Source organism: Lampris incognitus, chromosome 14 (assembly GCF_029633865.1).
Source record: "Lampris incognitus isolate fLamInc1 chromosome 14, fLamInc1.hap2, whole genome shotgun sequence".
Classification (NCBI taxonomy): Eukaryota; Metazoa; Chordata; class Actinopteri; order Lampriformes; family Lampridae; genus Lampris; species Lampris incognitus.
The window spans coordinates 40,476,679-40,499,464 of record NC_079224.1 but is presented as its reverse complement, the minus strand read 5'-3'; the positions used below and the strand labels follow the sequence as shown (position 1 = coordinate 40,499,464).

The window sequence follows — 22,786 nt, the reverse complement described above, 5'->3', positions numbered from 1 at the left end:
CGGTTTCTTTTTCTCTTAATTCTGCTGGTTTAGCAGCCGCAGAGTGAGTCTTAAAAAAACGAGACAGTCGCAGATAGAAACAGATGAAAGAGGAGAGGGAGTTAACATAATTAGAATAGTTATAATTACAGTTAAATTAAGTTCTCTTTCAAATCAAACATCACCACTGGAAAGTATTGTTCTTGCAACTGCATTTATAGCTTTTTTGCCGTCCTGGTTGCTGCTCCACCCCCTCTGCTTATCCAGGGAGGGCTACAGACTACCACATGCCTCCTCCGATATATGTGGAGCCGCCAGCTGCTTTTTTTCCCACCTGACAGTGAGGAGGTTCGCCAGGGGGATGTAGCGCGTGGGAGGATCACACTGTTCCCCCCAGTTCCCCCTCCCCCCAAACAGGTGCCCCAACCGACCAGAGGAGGTGCTAGTGCAGCGACCAGGACACACACCCACATCCGATTTCCCACCCGCAGACACAGCCAATTGTGTCTGTGGAGACGCGTGACCAAGCCGGAGGTAACATGGTGATTCGAACTGGCGATCCCATTGTTGATAGGCAGCGGAATAGACCGCTACGCGACCTGGAAGCCCTACTTCAGTACATTTTAACAGCAAACATTACTGGGAAATTGCAGATGAACATTTAATATCCTGGAATTCACATTATAGACACTACCACCAACTATCCCTTTAACAAATTGGCCACAATTTCAAACAATACACGGTACAGCCATATACTAGGTTTTTACCTAGTCTTGCTTTTTGATAGCCACACATTTTTCAGCTTTTCCTCATTCATAGTTTGGTGAAAATGCACAGTCCCCCCAGCATTAATTACACATTCATTTTCCAATCCTGGCACCACCAGCTGTGTGACATGGCCAAACTGCATGCATGTCACTTAATTTAAGTAGTGACAATAGATGGGTTTCACGCAGTAGCAAACCGTGACTCTTAAACCTTGGCCGTCTTAACACCCCCCCCCCCGCCCCAATTGGGAAATAAAATCTAAACTACCAGCCTAGCTAACTGTGTCCTCTCCTGTAGTACTACAGAAGTTACCTATGACAATTCCAGCTGTGAAATAAAAGTTAAGACAATAGTCCAGCCCAAGCAATGCAACGAGCAAACAGCACAGAGAGAGTGAGAGTCATCACCAAAACAAAAAAACAGCTTATTCGTAAAGCAAAATGCAAATCCTCCTTATAAATAATCGCATCATCACACAAGCTGTTTGTGCACTTCAGCAGAATATGGTGACAACAGGCCGGGGTGCAAAACTATGTGCACAACACATGACAGCCAACCCCTCCTACCACACAAAACCAACAAAATTTAATGTAAGCCTTCACATCATGACAGCGCACGCAGCCAAGTAACCATTAGCGACAGATACTTCAGAACCATGGACAGGGAACAGCCATAATGGCATTTTGGGCACCCACCACCACAAACAATCAATTTTGTTGATAAATAATATTGTTAGATTGGAGCAGCAGCCTATTAATATGTAACAGTAAATGTGCATAATGACCACTGTGTTGGTAAATTTACAGATTGACTACTAAGTCTGCATAATGATCCATCCATCCATCCATTATCTGTGCCGCTTATCCTGCTCTCAGGGCTGTGGGGATGCTGGAGCCTATTCCAGCAGTCATTGGGCGGCAGGCAGGGAGACACCCTGGACAGGCCGCCAGGCCACACACACACACACACGCACACACACACATTCATACCTAGGGACAATTTCGTATGGCCGATTCACCTATCATTTTCCCAAATAAACCTTAACAATACAGAGGCGGCAGTTTGCACGGCAGCCTGTTAGATTTTAAATAGCTTGCCAAATGAAGGTCTGGTGTAGTTCTTCCTTTGCCGATTAACTCCAACTTCTCATTAAAAATCTATCTTTAAATCGGTGTGGATAATAAATTCACAATGATGTCCTCCTCACTAGAGGCAGTATTACTCGCGGCCTCCATCTTGAACCAACAGGCTAACTAGCTAGCTAGTTTATTGGTGTTTTGTTTTGTTGTTTTTTTGTTTTTTGCTAGCTTATGATTCATGCCCCCCCGCAATGGGCAGAACTTATCATAAAGTTAGCGATAACAGAAGCCCACCCATTTAGAGGGAAGATATGATTGGTCAGTTTCACTGTCATTTGAAATTACTCTCTCTGAAATACTATTGCTCAAACCTCTGTAAAATTATAGCTGGACCACCAATCACAGATCTGAAAGCATAGCATTTTCTGCCTAGCAACTACAGAGGCAGCAACATTCTGATAGGGAGATAAAGGAGATGCTTTCATTTAACCCTTCACATTCCAGCACAAACTCAATAGGCTGGTTGGTTTGAAGGGTTTCTTTCCTCAGAAACATTTTGTTTAGGTGTTGATTGTCAAATTATGAATTCATAAAATTAGAACTGATGACTTTTTAAATATTATTTTTGAGAATATATTGGGCCTTCTCTGAGGGCCTAGAGGGCCTGATGGTCCCTCTCTGTGTGAAGCCTTCACGTGTTCTCCCTTCTCTGTCCATGGCCTTACCCGGCAGAGGCTGCTACCCCAAACTCCCTTTTTTTGTAGGGTTGTCTTTGCTGGCAGCACATTACAAAAACAGCAACATCCCAGCAGATTTGCCACCATTTCAAAGCAACTGGCACCTTATCAAAAATGTGAGCGTTAACGATATTACAAAAGCGGGATAGAGAAATGGGAGAGAGGGGCTCCTGGGTGGATTGTTCCCTTGAACTGTGCAGCATGATGCCACTTTATGTGGACCAGAGAAAAAAGGCATTTCAAAGATATTTGGGAGCATGTAATGAGAGCCACTTGCAAATATTCTATCAACACAGTACTTTTCCCAGAAGGTATGACACTATGCAAATGTAGTTTATTGAAAACAGTCAGTGAAAAATGAAAAGAAGTGGACATTTCCACTTTACATGAATTAAATGGTATTCTCCAGCGCGTTGTCAAACGTGATTCTCCAGTCATGTTTAAAGTATTTATGGGGACATGGGTGTGGCCATAGAAAAGATTATTACTGACTCCCATATTCAGGCAGATAGACAAACAGACAATGTTTTATTTAAGCTACATTACATTGGATGACTGTAATTATAGAGTGGCCGGTATCTAGTGGGACTAGGAGTGTTTCAGAAAGCACCATTTCCTCCCCATCCATCACATTCAGCCAGGCAGAACAAGGCCTCAGATACCTGTGCAACATAATCATTTCCATGCAACTTGGCCTGACAGCAGCCCCGCCATTCAACAACATAGCTGATCAGAAGCAATAGTAGCAATCATGCTGGTGCATATTTTAAAAGTTGCGACGTTTGAGTGTGTGTGTGTGTGTGTGTGTGTGTGTGTGTGTGTGTGTGTGTGTGTTTGTGTAGATAAGGTTGGAGACGAGTTGTAGCATTCCAACATTTCAAGCATTGTATTGGACAGTAATAAAGGGTGTAAATAAATGCAAATGCGTTTTTCCTCTACCATAGAGTATCAGGTGTTATGTGAAATGTCCTTTCTGTCGACTTTAGGAAACACACCCAAAGGTTGAAATGCAAATGTCCTCATTAAGTCACTGGGATTCAAATAGCCTTTGGAAAGAGTAAGCTAACAGTCTTGTGATTATGGTCCGCAGTAAGCTTTGAAAATTGAGGAGAGCATCTTTCAGCAAGGGCATGGAGATCAGTCTCTATCTCTGCTTCTCACATTGGGCCATAATCCACCGTCCTACCGAGACCTTGGCCTTTGGAAAGCCGACACCGTGAATTTCACCTGCGTGTGCCCCATTCTTTTCTCTCTTCTTTTTTCTTCTAAGAGCCAGCACTTAAAATGCAGATTTTGTTGAGCAGAATCATTAAAAAATGATCCTATGAATGACTGTCCCCGGCCTCACTACCGTGTTCTGCTGTCGTGAATAACAAATATGCTCATTATCAAAATGACCATCCACCCAAGTCTGTAGTTTGAAAAGCAATCTCCTGCTTGCATCCACCCACATGCTTTGGCCCCGCAGTGATGGATGAACAGACAGCTTTTTGCTATAGAATAGCGGCTGCTTGCAGACGTTGCACCCGCTCCCCTGGGGATTATGGATGTAAACACAACATCCTAACCAAATCTGTTGGCGGAAAACAGTATTTAAACACAGTCTAATCCTCTAAGGGATGCAAAAAAAAAAAAAAAAATGAACACTGTCTCTTTGCTGATCTGTTCCTTTGTTGATCAACAGAGTGCAGGGACCTGTTGGGGGACTGAACTGAGTGTAATGCAGTGATGATCAGAGACTGTTTTTATTTAGATGTGGCTGCCTCAGGGCCAGTTTATCCTTCTGCGTAGGATCCACACTGTAGGTACGGCGTTTGTATGGTGTAGCGGCGTACTCTACGATGTAGCCCGACATGCACCTCCCCAGAAATGTAAGTGCACGTCACGGCGATACTGACTGCAACAACTGTGATTGGTTAGCTTGGTAGCATTGCATATCCTGCGACTTGTTTCCTCGTCCATGTCTCTCAGTGGCCGGACAAGCACAGAAAATTCACCCTCAGTCTGCCTCCATCGGTTCAGTGGTTGTACACTCCATCTCCTCCGGCATCATCTCTCTCTTCTGTGTTGCATGAATTTCAGTAAAACTAACTTCTGTTCAACATTTAGTAGCTCCAACTCCAACATGACCCGCTCAGTTTCAGTCGCCAATGATTGAAGTATACACGAAAACACTTCTGCTCTCTATGAGAAACTCAACACAGCCTAGCACAACTAGCCTTTTGGTGAGGTAATTGCAGAGCAACGCAGACACACCAACGCACAAGTATAATGCTCACAACGGCATAGGCCACTTGCATAGGCTCTGCATAGTTTCTGTGGAGAAGCTTTACTAGTTGTTAATACGCTTGTCTCCCTAGTCCCTGCTATAAAAGCCTAATGGCAGACAGTTTTGACAGTGTTGAGTGCCGCTGTTAAGAAAGGGTGCTCGCCTACTATTAAGGGTGTCATATTGTAAAACCTTTCTAGGTGGAACACTTCTTTCTAACTGTGCAAATGCTCAGAGCCCTTAGTTTTCCATCTGCTCTCAATATGTCTTTGCGTTTTGCAGTATTAACTGGTGCTGATAGATTTGAAAAGCAATTTCTGTGTTACTCAGCTGAAGCTAAAACAGCAGACTGGGGGTGTAAGATCAGCCTAATAGATGGCTCTCTTTTCAGGTCTTCTTCATTGTGTCTGCATGACTGTTTTATCATACAGCAGTTACTGTAAAAGCTGTGCTTAAGAGGAGTTTCTTTTCAAATCTCCTCTTCGGGAAACACAGTCAGACCTGATATTTCCAAGGTTTGTGTGTTTGAGAATGTACATGCAGTAAAGCTTTACCACACCGGAAGTCCTAGATTTTGGCCATACAACCATTAGATCCTGCACTCACACCGAAAGCAGCTGGGAGTTTATGATGCGAGTATGAAATACTCAAAGTCCAATGGTATGCGCGTAGATCAGTGTCTTATCCAATCAGGGGGGTGTCCGGGTGGTATGGTGGTCTATTCTGTTTCCTGCCAGCAAGGGGATTGCTGGTTCGAATCCCCGCGTTGCCTCCGGCTTGGTCGGGCGTCCCTGCAGACACAATTGGCCGTATCTGCGGATGGGAAGCCGAACGTGGGTATGTGTCCTGGTCACTGCACTAGCACCTCCTCTGGTCAGTCGGGGTGCCTGTTCAGGGGGTGAGAGGGAACTGGGGGGAATAACATGATCCTCCCACACACTATGTCCCCCTGGCGAAACTCCTCAGTCAGGTGAAATGAAGCAGCTGGCAACTCCACATGTGTCGGAGGAGGCATGTGGTAGTCTGCAGCCCTCCCCAGATCGGTGGAGGGGGTGGTGCAGCAACCGGGATGGCTCGAAAGAATTGGGTACTTGGCCGGATACGATTGGGGAGAAGAAGCGAGGAACCCCCCCCCCAAAAAAATGTCTTATCCAATCAGAGTCATCATGTAGCATGCTGCACACTCAGGTACACTGAATTAAAAATCTCTGCTGAAATTTGTAGGTCAAGTTCGTTGAAGCTGGATACGGTCGAGAGAGGCGTTAAAAACAAATTGGAGATGGGCATGGTTAGAGGAAACGGCTGGAGATGGGAAACTGTTTGGCACTACAAACTTGGAAAACCCAGGGCTTTTTTTCTGTTCAGCCGTACAGCAGTAGTGTTAAATGTTTTCATTGCAATGGGACAGCAGCCCTGGCCTCACAAAACCAGCCCACAAATTTTGCTTGGCTCATTTTGGTCTGGCAGGGGTCAATATGGATTTGTTTGTGTATGGGCGTCATTAGTGGTCATAGACCAAAATCATTTTGCAGGTGATTGGATGAGTCTTGAATCAGTCAGAGCTGCAAACCCTCATGACATAGACCAGAAAGCACCACATTTTCACACACTGGCCACTAGTACAAAACACCGCGACTGCTAGCAAGTTGGTCAGTGTAGTTACTGTGGACATTATGCCTGTTCAGGATTGTTGCTGTCTTTGTAAAAGTTTCTGATAAAACAAATTTCATAGCAGCATTTGTGCTAACCCCTCCAACCATAGCCATTGTTGTCATTTTCAAAATACTACAGTCACTCCATCCCCGTGATGGCCTGGCAGCCTGTCCAGGGTGTCTCCCTGCCTGTTGCCCAATGACTGCTAGGATAGGCTCCAGCATCCCCGCGACCCTGACAGCAGGATAAGCAGTTTGGATAATGGATGGATGGATGCATTGATCATTGTCATCAACATCTAAACTGCTGCTGGTAGTTGGCTGATTGGTCTGGCTTCCAGCTGCTGGGCTCAATTGAACCTCAGTGCTTCCCAGACTAACATCTCGTAGCAAACTGAGCTGAAGATGCAAGATTTAGGCTGGCTTAACCGCGCAACAACCACCCCACCCAAAAACATTTCAGGGTCATTGCAATTTATTTATTTTTGCTTCAACCTCTGTGCTGCCAGCAACGTGACATAAGGTATCAGTCTCGTACAGCAGCCGGGCCTGCTCACCATGACTGTGTGGTTGATATCGGTACCGGGTCTGACTGGAATCTTGACAGCTTGCATATGGTGGCTTCCCCCTGGCTTGGCAGACATCTTGCCTCTGCCCTATCTACCCCATCCATCCTTGCTCCCGTCCTCCCCTGCTCTGAGTAGCTCATTAGTCTGGGTCCAGGTCTATCATTGTCCGTGGGTGTTTCCCCCTGGCACCGATAGGCTCTCTAATCACCTCTCAGCCCTGTGATTGGGGCTCTCTGTGTCCCAAGATCTCTGTTGGCTGCTGTTGACTCCCAGGGCAAGGAGGAGGCTATCTGAGCTGCTCGGTGTTATTTTAGCCTTTGAAGGTTAACGGCAGGCGATCGATGTGATGAATGGCTTTTATGAGGGCAGAGTATCGATGGCTTGATGGCAGTCCGGCTGACGCTGTGAGCAGAGGAACACCGGCCTGAATATATTACTATCTCTCTTTCCCTTACTCTCTTTACTGGATTCTTCTCCTCTGTGTCTCCACTTAATTCTTATCTCTCTCTCGCTCTCTTTATCTTTCTTGTCTCTCTTTCACTATTTTGTCCTCCCTCTCTGTCTCAGCGTAGCATGCTGTGACTGGTCATAAGCTCGAACATTAAGTGCTCTGTGAATCCATAGCCCCTCCATCTCCCTGCTACTGCCCATAAAATGGAGCGGCCATAATGACACACAATGGCCACACTTGACAATCAGGGGCCCAGGAAGAGCATCGCCCATATTACTGGCAAAAGCAAAGCTATTAGGGTGATGAAAATGGGTACGACTGGCTGGCGTGAAGACGGGTGCTGTTCACAGAGGCGCTCAGTGTTTGTCACATAGCTCATCAGCAAACAGATTACACTTCTGTCTGATTGTTGTGGACATGGAAAATGTATAAGTTATAAAAGAAATGAGGAGCAGTTAATTTACGGTGGGAAAGAGCTGAAGCCATGGACGTATAATGGAGAGATGGAGCAGGAAGAAATGGTAGAGATTAGAGACCATATGGGGGACTGGGTAGGGGCTGTCATCCATGTTTCACAGTTTGAAATTGATTCAAAGCAGGGATGCGCGATGATATCGCCACATCATCAGTATCGGCACATAAAGGCTTTAAAATGAAATATCAGCCGATCTGACAGGCCGATAAGGTGACGCTTTAATAATGCGCATGCGACGCGGCGCATCATGTGGGCGGGGCACTTAGGCACCGATTTATGTTTTTGCCCGTGGGTGCCCAAGTTAAGTGAATTACCACCGAGGTGATGATCGTCACAAAATCTTTGATTGCACTTGCTTTAGTAGTTACTGTGAGCTTACTAGGCTGCGGCCGTTTGTCGGCTGTAGACACAAAAATGTCGAAATGCGACGCTGTTCTGCAGCAAATGATAACAGGCTACATCCTACCAGCACACAGACATGTTTATTTATTTATTTATTCGTTTATTTTTTGATCGGCCTCCCCTCGTGGGTGCTCGAGCACAGGAGCACCCACGAGACCGGGCTCTGTGGAAGGGCGGAGTGTTTTTTTTACCCGCTACACCCACTGTGGCTGCGTGTGGGTGCATGCCAGCCGTATTTTCTGAGGAGATTTCAAGTAGGCTACTTTGAAAAATGGCTCAGTTAAGTGGCAAATGCTTTAACTGGGACTGAATTAATTAACTAGATTGTTCTAACTACAGGATCATGGATACACATTGATTTGATTGATTTATTTTGATGTGCAATGGGAAGAAAACCCCACAAGGCTACATTGCTGCGCCCCATTGCCTCGAGATATCTATTTTAAGAATTTTTAAACAGATTGTACTCGTGTTTTACACAGTTCTATGTAGTTTTTACCTGTTGCAGGGCCGTGTAGCCGCGCTTTGATATAAAATGAAATCCATACATCCTTCACTATTCCGTTATGGTATTTTTTTTTTTTTTGCATTTTCTGCCTTTATTTGATAGTGATAGTAGAGAGAGAGAGAGAGAGAGAGAGAGAGAGAGAGAGAGAGAGAGAGAGAGAGAGAGAGAGAGAGAGAGAGAGAGAGAGAGAGAGAGAGAGAGAGAGAGAGAGAGAGAGAGAGAGAGAGAGAGAGAGAGAGAGAGAGAGAGAGAGAGAGAGAGAGAGAGAGGATGACATGCAGCAAAAGGCCCGGGCTGGATTCGAGCCACTGCAGTAAGGACTCAGCCTTATGTGGTACGCACTACTGGTGGAGCCACTGTCCCCCCCATGGCATATTTTATGAGCTCTGCATGAACGATGCTCTACTACTACTACGACTACTACTACGACTACTTCCAGCTGCTCCCATTAGGGGTCACCACAGCGGATCATCCGTTTTTCATCTCTTCCTGTCCTCTGCATCTTCCTCTGTCACAGCAGCCACCTGCATGTCCTCTCTCACCACATCCATAAACCTCCTCTTTGGCCTTCCCCTTCCTCTTCCCTGGCAGCTCCATATTCAGCATTCTTCTCCCAATATACCCAGCATCTCTCCTCCACGCATGTCCAAACATCTCAATCTTGCCTCTCTTGCTTTGTCTCCAAACTGTCCAACCTGAGCTGTCCTTCTAATATACTCGTTCCTAATCCTGTCCTTCTTCATCACTCCCAATGAAAATCTTAGCATCTTCAACTCTGCCACCTCCAGCTCCACCTTTTTTCTTTTCATCAGTGCCACTGTCTGCAAACCATATACATAGCTGGTCTCACTACCATCTTGTAAACCTTCCCTTTAACTCTTGCTGGTACCCTTCTGTCACAAATCACTCCTGACACTCCTCTCCACCCACCCCACCCTGCACTCTCTTCACCTCTCTTCTGCACTCCCTGTTACTTTGAACAATTCATCCCAAATATGCGGATCATGAACAATGCTCTACATTTGTCATAATTTGCTGCGGCAAAATAACAAATAAGACGGTGCAGCTTGTTCAGGCCACTTTGTTTACTAGCCATTATGGCTCATAGGCAAAGACGCGCCAAGGCGTTAATGCTTTCACGAAGATAGACAAAATTATAGTCAAAAGCATTATTTGTGGCAAGGTCCTTACAAGAAAATGAGGTAGTACAAGGCCCTTGCTCAAATATATTTTTTTTTTATCTCTGCATCGCATTAAGAAGGCACATCTGAGTCTGGATGTAGGTTTGATTAAGTCCTGAGATCTATAGCACGAGGAGAGCTCTGGTATGATGGCCCAGAATAGGAGACAGAATTCAGAAAATAATTGGAGGACAGCCTCAGAACCAACACTTTGTTTTCCTTTCTCCTCCCCATGCCTTGTTTACCTTGAGCATAACATGAATAAAACATTATAGTGATGCCCGTAGTCCGTGTACTGCACTAAATATACAGCAGCACAGGACAAAGAATGCTGTTTAACCCAAAACTCTTCGGAGGGGAAATGAATTCGGGGAACAGGGACTTCCATTATCAGCAGGGTGACAGGTGATGACACCTTCGCTTTTCTCTCTTCCATCCAGAGAATTGATTCCAAAGAGCAGCGCAAGAGGGGTTTAATGATCTCTGGGAAAGATGAGAAAAGACGGAGGGGATGGGCACGAGAAACCTTCACAGCCATTTTGAAGTGTGAAATGTAGGCCATGTACACGGCTGACAGCCCCCACTTACGGGCACGAGTCAAATTAATGGAGTATGGGAGGAATAATAAAGATGCTCAAGTGTGGATAACAATGTTAATATACAGGGTAATCAAATATTTTGTACCTGCAGAGGCAGAAATGTGGATTCTAGCCCCGAGCTCCTCACTTGCAAAACAGCCAGCGAATCAATATGTGGCCAGAAAATCATCAAATTATACACAACACCCTCTCTCAGACACACACACACACAGTATACAGCAGAGGAATACAAAGAATTAAAAGGAAACAAGTGAAAATGAATTCGGGAAGTGTCTCGAGCTAATCTAAAAGCAAAGTTAGCGCTCTGCCAAGTAAATTATGTAACGTAATGTAATGGTCCTGTTTATTAACGCATCAGTGTTGCGAAAAATAGATACCAAGCTGGGGGAAGAAAAAAAAAGATGCCCATTATTGTAAAAACCGGTGAATTTCTGGGCAGATTTCAGACAGGCATTTTGTGAGATGCCTAGGGCCCCTCGCTGGTGTGAAAGATGGCGGTCATTTGGCTAGACGAGGGGCTGTGAGGACCCCCTCCTAGACTGGAGCAGACGGGAGCAGAGGAGCCCTGGGCAGGCTGTATTAATGAACAGGCAGCGCTGAAAGGGACAGGTCCCTGTAATGCTGATGAATGGTCATTACAGAGCAGAGACGAGGGAGAGAGGGAGGAGAGGAGAAGGGAAACCAGGAGAGAGAGGGAGGAGAGGGGAGCAGAGTGGGCACAGAGGGAGCGTCGGTGAAAAAAGGCTTTAATTTGCACCTCAGATTCCTGTAAACTCGTTTATCATGTCAGCGGTGTCACTGCTCTCAATGCATCCCCTCCCTTTTTATTCCCCCTACCCCCACCGTGCCCTTCTCATTTTTTTTCTTCCTCCAGGCGCTCCCAAGTTTTCCTTGGGCGAGATATTTGTGTCTTCTGATTTTTTTTCCCCCTTGTAACGCCACATTCGATAGCTCAAACGTTAACCCATAGATCACTTCGAGCACTGAACCATCATTTTATGGGCTCATTTAACAACATATCCAAATTCTCTCCATCATTCTGCTGCTTCTTGGACCTTTGTGCGGGGCTGAGGTCATCTCTTCTCCATTAGGCCTGATTGAGCGGCCCGGGCTATAAAGGTCAGGAGAAGGAGGAAGCTCCGAAGAGATATATGTACCCAAGAAACATGAATTGACTGGAGGCCTACCCGCGCCCTTATAGACCTCATTAACTTGTGTGCGCCCACAGCCATGGGGATCGGTGGCGGAATATGCAGAAGTAGAGCAGCGAGTCAAAAAGATTGATATTAGTGCAGTGATCTGAAGAAGAAACTTCAAAATGGTTTCACGTCGCTATCATTACTCCACAACAACTGCCTTGAGCCGATGCAAATGTTACGTGACTGTTGAAATTGTTGCATGAAATGTTCTGTTCTTCTTTTTTTCTTTAGCTTCTACTGTGAATGATTGAATTTACTACATGTCCCCCATGCAAAATCCATCCTATAAATTAAGCTATTCAGAATTACAATATTATCTTATAGCTTCTTTTTTTTGACCCCCACCCCCCTTTTCCCCCCCAATTGTATCCAGTCAATTACCCCACTCTTCCGAGCCGTCCAAGTCGCTGCTCCACCCCCTCTGCCGATCCGGGGAGGGCTGCAGACTACCACATGCCTCCTCTGATACATGTGGAGTCACCAGCCGCTTCTTTTCACCTGACAGTGAGGAGTTTCGCCAGGAGGACGTAGCGCGTAGGAGGATCCCGCTATTCCCCCCAGTTCCCCCTCCCCCCTGAACAGGCGCCCTGACCGACCAGAGGAGGCGCTAGTGCAGTGACGAGGACACATCCACATCCGGCTTCCCGTCCGCACACGCGGCCAATTGTGTTTGTAGGGACGCCCGACTAAGCTGAAGGTAACATGGGGATTCGAACTGGCGAGCCCCGTGTTGGTAGGCAACAGAATAGACCGCCACGCCACCCGGACGCCCATCTTATAACTTTGACCAAATTGAGAACACTTTTTGTCATTTACCTGCTTCAATCTTGTGACTTGGCCAGTCAAGAGAATTAAGCTTATTCCCCAGCATGCAACTTTTAGGCATACCGAGCCTGATCAGTTAGTACTACACACCGTTAAAATTAATGCTGAAACAATTAATTGATTAATCGATTAGACAGTCATCAGAAAATTAATCGATTATAATTTTGGCTATTGATTTATTGTTTTAGTCGTTTATCCCGGGCTGTCATTCAAATGAACGCTTAACACTGTCAGTAAATCCAGCCATTTTGTACATACTGTACTGTATGTATACTGGTCCATCCACCTCAGGCATGCATGTAAGTAACCTGCTAACATCTATTTCAGCATCTCTGATATATTCTCTGCACCACTGCACTTTATCACCTCTTATTTCGCCTGTATAAGTCAATCCTTGTGTATATATCTGCAGATTGTTGTAGTGTTGTTATTCTATGTTAAGCACACTGAGAGCCTCGAAACCGGAGTCAAATTCCATGCATGTGCAAACCTACATGGTCAATAAACATGATTCTGTTTCTGAGTGAAGTAAAAATACTAAACATTTTCTGGTTACAGCTCAACAGTTGCTTGCCTTTCTGTGATTCATATAGTTATGAAATACATACATTAAGGGTTTTGGCTGTTAGTCTGTCTAAGCAAATAAAGTGTTAAGATGTTACGTTGGGCTGTTGGAAGTAGTTATTGGCATTTGTCATTATTTTTGACCTTTTCTAGACTAAATAATTGCAAGAAAATTTTCATTTATGGATTGTACTGAAAATAATTGTGAGTTGGGGACATTTGAGTGGCGCGGCGGTCTATTCTGTTGCCTACCAAAACAGGGATCACAGTTTCGAATCCCCGTGTCACCTCCAGCTTGGTCTGGGCGTCCCTACAGACACAATCGGCCGTGTCTGCGGGGGGGAAGCCGGATGTGGGTATGTGTCCTGGTCGCTGCACTAGCGCCTCCTCTGGTCAGCTGGGGCGCCTGTTCAGGGGGGAGGAGGAACGGGGGGGGGGGAATAGCGTGATCCTCCCACACGCTATGCCCCCCTGGTGAAACTCCTTGCTGTCAGGTGAAAAGAAACGGCTGGTGACGCCACATGAATCAGAGGAGGCATGTGGTAGTCTGCAGCCCTCCCCGGATCGGGAGAGAGGTTGGAGGAGCGGTCGGGGTGGCTTGGAAGAATGGGGTAATTGGCGAAGTACCATTGTCAATTGGGGAGAAAAAGAGGGACCACCCCCCCAAAAAAAAGAAAAGAAAATAGTCGTGACTTGCAGACCAAGTTAAAATGCATATCCAGAGAGTTCCGCTCTATACATTTAGGTGATTAATTTTTCTCTCTGACATTTAATGACCTCTGCCTTATTTTAACGCCGTGCATCATGAGCTGCACTGGGTATGGCAGAGAAGTTGGCACTGTTCTACCAGGAAGTTGCTGGTACTCATCAGCCGTGCCTTGGGGATCAAACCTCCAAAGTGAAACTAATGCACTTCAAATCGGCCCGCACAAACCTCGCACTTGGCTCTCACGCAGCTGTCTCGTTTAGTCTGTGATTCAGTGGTGCATAATCTTGAATTTGTAACACACCCTATCTTTTAATGTGCCAAATCAGCGCCCAGCCATGCTTGGGGAAATATAGCAAACCGCAGCACGTCCTCAACGAGTGTGGGTTTGTGCTTATGCAACAAACAGTAGACACATTACACTTGTTGGGCAACAAAGTGGTAGTTTTGCTGTCGATGGACTTCGGACAAGTGTTTATATTTTGGAAAATAAAGGTGGAGATGCGTTGCTTTGCTGCATGTGGTGGCCCCGAAGCCCGACAGGTTGATTCGTTTGAACTAATTTGCGAAGTGAACTGGAAATATAATTGTGGTTTATGGAGAAAAGGGAGAAAATTCAGTGATGTTAAAGCGATAGTAAAATCCACACTGATATGTTTTCCCAAAGTAGTCATAAATGAGACATTACCGTCGCCAGGTGATGAATAATCAAAACCTATTAAACCTTTCCCCTCTCTCTTTTTCTCCCCTTTCTTCTCTTTGTTTCTATTCTGTCTTTCCACAGTGGGAGGAGGTGAGTGGCTACGATGAGAACCTCAACACCATCAGGACCTACCAGGTGTGCAATGTCTTCGAGTCCAGTCAAAACAACTGGCTGCTCACCACTTTCATCGATCGGCGTGGAGCGCAACGTATCTACGTGGAGATGCGTTTCACTGTGCGTGACTGCAGCTCCATCCCCAATGTACCTGGCTCCTGCAAGGAGACCTTCAATCTCTACTATTATGAGACAGATGCTGTAATTGCCACAAAGGGCACTGCCTTCTGGATGGAGGCGCCTTATCTTAAGGTGGACACTATTGCAGCAGATGAAAGTTTCTCCCAGGTGGACTTTGGAGGACGCCTGATGAAGGTCAACACAGAGGTGCGGAGCTTCGGCCCGCTTTCTAAAAACGGCTTCTACTTGGCCTTCCAGGACTATGGGGCCTGTATGTCTCTGCTGTCAGTCAGGGTCTTCTATAAAAAGTGTCCCAGCGTGGTCCAAAACTTTGCTATCTTCCCAGAAACTATGACAGGTGCCGAGAGCACCTCCCTGGTCATCGCCAGAGGGATCTGTATACCCAACTCGGAGGAAGTAGATGTCCCTATAAAGCTGTATTGCAACGGAGATGGAGAGTGGATGGTTCCTATTGGGAGCTGCACATGCAAGGCTGGGTTTGAGCCTGACAATGGGAATGTCTGCCGAGGTAAGAACGTAGAGGAGCCTAATTACTTTTGTCATTAATCTCTTCTTGTTTCAGGGTTGGAGTATTGTCTCTGCAAATGAAAAGCAACTCTTCTATGCTTTGTGTTTCATCATTCACTCTCTTTTAAAGTGATGGGAGTCTCATGATAGATCAAATTGCTTACTCCCAGACAAGCGACTTGAAATGGATCTATTTTAGGCCTTCCCAAAGTACGACAACAGCCTGCCTTACATCACACATCTACTGCGTCATTGAAAGGGCCGGATTGATCGTCTTTCGTGTGCGTTGGCATAACGTGCTGTACTTCTGCCTTGATCACGGTGACCTCCAGCACACAAGAGAGGCACATTAGCATCGCTTGCTAATCTGTAGAAGCTGTCAGCCTCCTGTAAAGGCTGCCTCGTAGTTGGCTCGAGGTTCGATTCTGTTGTAATAAAGTGTGTGGAGAGCTAGGTGCTGAGGAAGGGATGACACTTCTAAATATACATCGAGGTTAATTTGAGTTTTAGCTCAAACTGTCTCTCTTCACTCTCTCGCTCTGCCCTCCAATGCACCTTTACCTTATAAACCCCATCACTTGAACCAGTGCACACACACACACACACACACACACACACAAACCCAAACACAAGCACACATACAAAGGAAATTTGCTCAAGGTGTCTGATGATAATATGACTGGCTCGGGGCTCCCAACATGGCGTGGTATTGGTTGGCCCGCCTCTGGAGGTGAGCTGGAGAGTGTGTGGCGCCCAGATAACATTGATTGACGCACATCTGCTCTGATCAATAAATAGATATGAGAGAGCCACATATCTACAAAGCAGAGTGTGTGTGTCTACTGTATCCTACTGGCACTGCTCTCTGCCCTACACACACACACACACACACACACACACACACAGTCCTTGGCTCAGGAAAGATGACTTTCAAAAGCAAGCAACTATATGCAGAAGTTGGTCAGTTTCATGAGCATATATCAACACGGACTTAAAAGAGGAGGATGGATTTTTTTTTTTTACTTTTTCATCTGATCTTTCTTTTTAAGGAAGAGTGGGCCGTCCACTCACTTAGGTATTTTTATTCATTACGACAGCGGGAGAGCTGACAGGGAGATTAGGAGAATGGGGGAGGCAAGCACTGGTGGGATTCAAATTCAGGCCAGCGGGGCTGCATGTGTGGCTCCAGTCATACATGTCAGTCTTTTTGATAATAATACTCATACTACTGCTGCTACTGCTATTACTGTTAGTACTACTGCTATTACTGCTATTACTGCTGCTGCTACTGCTATTACTGTTAGTACTACTGCTATTACTGCTGCTGGTACTGTTATTACAGTTAGTACTACTACTATTACTGCTGCTGGTATTGTTATTACTGTTAGTACTACTACTATTACTGCTGCTGGTACCGTTATTACAGTTAGTACTACTACTATTACTGCTGCTGGTACTGTTATTACTGTTAGTACTACTACTATTACTGCTGCTGATATTGTTATTACTGTTAGTACTACTACTATTACTGCTACTGGTATTGTTATTACTGTTAGTACTACTACTATTACTGCGGCTGGTACTGTTATTACTGTTAGTACTACTACTATTACTGCTGCTGGTACTGTTATTATTGTTAGTACTACTACTATTACTGCTGCTGGTACTGTTATTACTGTTAGTACTACTACTGTTACTGCTGCTGGTATTGTTATTACTGCTAGTACTACTACTATTACTGCTGCTACTACTGTTACTGTTAGTACTATTCAGCTGCAGAGCACTGGTACAACGCGTCATGCTGCTGAAATACTCGCTGACTCTCGCACTTGAACTCCGGTCCATCGCTTGAAAGACAGATATTGGGACATTTGACTACATCATACTTAAAAAAAAAAGAAGAGTCCTTTGAGTAGATAAAAAGATCATATTTGACCTATACATTTAATTTCTTGTGGCGCAGTGGTTAGCGCGCTGGCCTCACAGCAAGAAGGTCCTGGGTTCGAGCCCCAGGGTAGTCCAGCCTTGCGGAGTCGTGGCTGGTTGTCCTCTGTGTGGAGTTTGCATGTTCTCCCCGTGTCTGCGTGGGTTTCCTCCGGGTGCTCCGGGCTCCTCCCACAGTCCAAAGACATGTAGGTCAGGTGAATCGGCCATACTAAATTGTCCCTAGATGTGAATGTGTGTGTGTGTGTGTGTGGGACCTGTGATGGCGTGGCAGCCTGTCCAGGGTGTCACCCCGCCTGCCGCCCAGTGACCGCTGGGATAGGCTCCGGCGTCCCCGCGACCCTGAGAGCAGGAGAAGCGGTTCAGATAATGGACGGCTGGACATTTAATGCCTCACTGCATTAAATAGAAATGGACAAATGAACAAACAAACTCCCAGTAGCGACACTGTTGTCCATGAATTCTGGATGTGTTTTCTTCGTGTCCAACAAGTTTTTCCTACCAGCCAACGTTCCTTCTGTCAGCACTAAACCCTACACCAGATGTTGAAGTACACAATCCTGTTGTTTGCAAGAAACACTCTTTTTGTTATACACAGTTGCTATGGCAAAGCCCATTATGAAACACATTCTGAGTCAAGCCGTAAGAATAAAGCTTTCCGGCATTTGCCGTTGATGTTATGCCAAAGTGGGGCTGGCAACCCAACCCGGTTTGCGCACAACATGTCTGATGTGGTAAACATTGTGTAAGCATATTGAGCTCCCACCTCCGACACGCCAAACACTTCACTTAACAAGGAGGCCAGATTAATTACCCGTGTGCCAATCCAGTCATCTTGTAAAATATGAATGGTATGTACATACGTCTATACCATCATACCAATGCATTCGCCCTGATATATCTATCTTTCACTACCCCCCATCCCCCCCATATCATATCTCCCTTATTTACCTCGAGCTTATACACACTCCCAACAAAGTAATTGGAGCTTAAGATATCCTGGCACACTGGTAGAAGGTCATTTGTGGTGCTTGTTAGTGGGGGAGGGTCTAAGCACTAACTTAAGCACTGTGGACACACACACTTATTTCCCCCAGTCGGCAGTGCAGTACAAAGAGTCTTTGAACCTGGTTGGAGACATATATTTCCACTAATTCCCACTATACCCCTGACTTCCTTCTGTAAGTGCCCACAGAAATAATAGTTCCTCCTGTGCCATTCTGTCTCTCTCTCTCTCTCTCTCTCTCTCTCTCTCTCTCTCTCTCTCTCTCTCTCTCTCTCTCTGGTGATAACGGATCTTGCAAGCAGATATGAAAAAAATGTTAATGTGACACATGTTTGGAAGGAGATGCTGCAAAGGCTACCGCGTCGAGCTTTATATAAGCTGATCTTAGACTGCGAGACACACAAACGCAAGCGTACAGAGGGAAAATTACACAAGCACGCCCGTCATACATGCATAGGGTTTCAACAAAAGCGGCGAAGAGAGAGATGGAACACAAAAAAAAGAGCTAAATTGTGGCCAGAGCCAGCGCTACGTTTCATTTAACTAGCTTCCCTGTAGAGAGTGCGCTCCTTTTTGTCTCCAGAGGGAGGCCCTCTGATAAGAGTAATCTCCACCTTTTATTTTCCATGCAATCTCCTTTCATGGGCTTGTAATCCATTATTTAAACAGAGAAATCTAACCTTAGAGTGCTTGTGGAAGCCGAGCACTACCAGCCGCCAATCAATTTGACTTTGGTGCAATAACTTAGCTTCAGCATCGGGTCTGAAGTAATTGCCCATTAGAGATGAAGTAAAAGGAACAAAAAGCATTCGAGAGCTTGCGGTATCGCGCTGAAATAATTCTCATTACCTCATTGAAGTGTTATACAGCGAGAGGGGAGGACCCCGTGTAGGCCGATAACTGAGCGGGAAATCACGGAAGACAGCCGAACCACTCCTGCGTTGAGCTTCTGTTTACATAATTCGTGTCATTCTCGTACCCTGTCTTAGCTAGATTTCTCTTTTGTTTTTAATTGATCCCCCTTTTTCCTCCCCAACTGTACCCGTCCAATTACCCCACTCTTCCGAGCCGTCTCGGTCGCTGCTCCACCCCCTCTGACCATCCGGGGAGGGCTGCAGACTACCACGTGTCTCCTCCGATACATGTGGAGTCGCCAGCCACTTCTTCTCACCTGACAGTGAGGAGTTTTGCCAGGGGGACATAGTGCGTGGGAGGATCACGCTATTCCCCCTAGCTCCCCCTCCCCGCCGAACAGGAGCCCCGGCCGACCAGAGGAGGCGCTAGTGCAGCGACCAGGGCACATATCCGCATCTGACTTCCCACCTGCAGACACGGCCAATTGTGTCTGTAGGGACGCCCAACTAAGCCGGAGGTAACACGGGGATTCCATAACTAAGCTAGATTTTAAGCAACATTTGTGCATAAAGTATTGTCGCAAGGGAATGACCGAGCAACCAATATCATCCATCCATTATCCGAACCGCTTATCCTGCCCTCAGGGTCGCGGGGATGCTGGAGCCTATCCCAGCAGTCATTGGGCGGCAGGCCGGGAGACACCCTGGACAGGCCGCCAGGCCATCACACAGGACCGACACACACAAACGCACACACACATTCATACCTAGGGACAATTTAGTATGGCCGATTCACCTGACCTACATGTCTTTGGACTGTGGGAGGAAACCGGAGCACCGGAGGAAACCCATGCAGACACGGGGCGAACATGCAAACTCCACACAGAGGACGACCTGGGACGACCCCCCCATAGTTGGACTACCCCGGGGCTCGAACCCAGAACCTTCTTGCTGTGAGGTGACCGTGCTAACCACTGTGCCACCAATTACAATTTGTTTAAAATCGAGGCAGTGGTGGTTTGTCATGCCTTTTAACATGACTGACCACATTATGCCTGCCGAACTCTTAAAGTCATCAGTCCTTAAGTCTTGGACTCGATGCAGGAAGGACAGAGGACGAGAGGAAGGCTCTTGCACCCCATGTCGGACCTTAAAAACAACAAAAACAACATTACATCTAAAAGCTTGCTACTCGGTCAGTCAGTACGTTTCCATGCAAACGAAAAAACCATCTGATTATTAGGAATAATCAGATTATGCCAATATTTTCATTACTTCGTGTACATGGATATTGGCAATGTGATTACTCTAATAGCCTCATCCAAATCATTCTTTGCATAATTACTGTATCCTCCACGGGAATATTAATTAACATATTAACAACACATTTCTATTCTTTAACCTGTGTAATGGCAGTGAATTTCCCTTACTTTAATATATACACAGTTTGTTTTTTGTGCTAATATGGTAAGACCGTCATATGCATCAAAATTGGCCAAAATTGACCCCTGGAGTGTTCTTAACAAAAATCCAGGGGTCTTAATCATGTTTTGAAAAGTTTGATTAAGACCTTAAAACTTGCAAATGGACGTCTCAATAATTGCAGTATTACCCTTGTTGGGGTAAAATCGACATATGAGTTAGTGTGCCTAGGCTCCTCCGTCTCTGCCAATGTCAATGGTATTTGAATAAAGGCGTGCCTAATTGACCAGCTCCCGATTGTCCCTGCTTCTCAACCAATGACCACGTCTCCGTGTTGTTCTATATGCCAGTCCATTTTTCACCTGATTTGTTGAAACATCCCGTTGCGGTCTATCCCTCATTTGTTTGTCCCTTTTGGACAAATTGCGACCCTCTCTTAATGCTCCAAATGTCTCTATGCATGCTCAATATGGAATGCTTAATGTGCTATAATTTGGTTATCCGGCAAGTTAACACAGATATTGGATCATTTTTTTGTGCATACAAGCTCGGTAGTTACATTTCTAATTACAGTGGAAACAATTCCAGGAGTTGTTTCTGCATTCTGCATGTGTGCGCGCGTGTGTGTGTGTGTGTGTGTGCTCGCGCCCACGTGGTAACGTCCCTGTCTCTTTAGCATATACTATGTTTTAATTAGCAACAGGTAGCATGGCGAGTACATGCAGCTTGCTGTCAGGCGAGCAGAGTAACATGCAATACCGCCCTCATTACCAGCTCTCTAGCTCCCACACAAGCCATTAGGGTCTCTCTCTCCCCCCTGGCCATGGTAAGCGGCCTGCTATGTATTTCATCTTCGGGCTGTTATATCAAGTAGCCGTGCTCCAGATAGCACCCCACTACTTCCACCAACACAATTTGTATGTGTTTGTTTTTCTGTGTGTGTTGTGCTTAAGCACGTGTGGCTAAAGAGATCTGGCGATTTTGTGCGGGTACCGAAGTCTTTTGTGTCCGTTTCTGCGATCTCCAACTGAGTGACGGATTGTAGAGTCACTGCAATTAGTCGAGCTCGACAAGTGTCGCCGTGTGTTCGAAACAGTCCGGGGTGATAATCATTGATCATTTTAACGTTCCTTGTGATATTCTCTTAGGTTGCAGTGAAGTGATTAAAACCACCTGGGAGGATAATTTGTTTGATGCCTCGGGTTTTTATTCTCAAATTCATAGTTGAGAAACCTTAAGACCATTCATTTTCATTTATTTTTTTTATAACTTGCTTCACAGTAAACAAAACTATATAAATCACATTGAGGTGCAAATCAAATTTTCGACACTCTTGCGACGTAGGGGGGAGCTGAGTTTCCTCTGAGCAGATTTATGCATTCCCGGGGTCTATAAAGCGAGCTGTCTGAGTTTATGAGGCCCTCTGCCATAGTTTTTATTCTTTTGTAATTGGTTAACCGTGTTGAAAGCTTATTGCTCGGCTTGTAGCTTTTGTCTGATGGGCCATTCCTATGCAAAGCACATGGCTTCTCTGGATCACCTCCACTTGGAGCGAGGAGTGGACGGCGGAGAAGAGGGGGGTGGGGAGGGTATTGAAAACAGAGAAATGAAGGATGGGGAAGGTTGACACTGGACATGGGTGAGGGGCAGCTGGAGGGGTCCACTGAACAAGTGGTGGGAAATAGAGAGGTGGACATGTAGAGAGGATAAAACATGTCATGATGCACTGCATCGTCTCTTTACTTAAGGACCTGTTTCAGCCCATCCATCCATCCAGTTTTCCATTTTTATTTATTTGTTCTATTCCACTCTCGGGCAGCCATATGGGCATACGTGGCGATATTAATCTTCTCTTATTTTCCTTTGCTGTTAGGCTCCAGCAGGCTTTTGACACATTGGCACATTAATATTACAAATATTCAAATAACTTTATTTAACATTCCGCAGCCTGACAGTGTCGGCGGGAGATTCACAGCCCATTGAGCAAGTGTGCTTCCCTGGGCTAAGTGTCGATTCATCATGGCTGCCTTACTTGTGTCTAATGGCTACCATCATGAAGCGCTAGCGCACGCACACACAAACACACACATACACAAAATTGCACCGAGTCACATATTCTATTCATGCATCCA

General features: G+C 45.7%; 1 protein-coding gene across 1 annotated transcript in view; it reads left to right on the top strand.

The window, feature by feature from the left end:
- Positions 1–22,786, top strand: part of LOC130124454 (ephrin type-B receptor 1-like) — a 239,729-nt gene that overhangs the window by 109,594 nt on the left and 107,349 nt on the right. Inside the window, 1 exon segment of the mRNA XM_056293908.1 lies at positions 14,748–15,429. Within this exon segment, the coding sequence (XP_056149883.1) occupies positions 14,748–15,429 (682 nt within the window).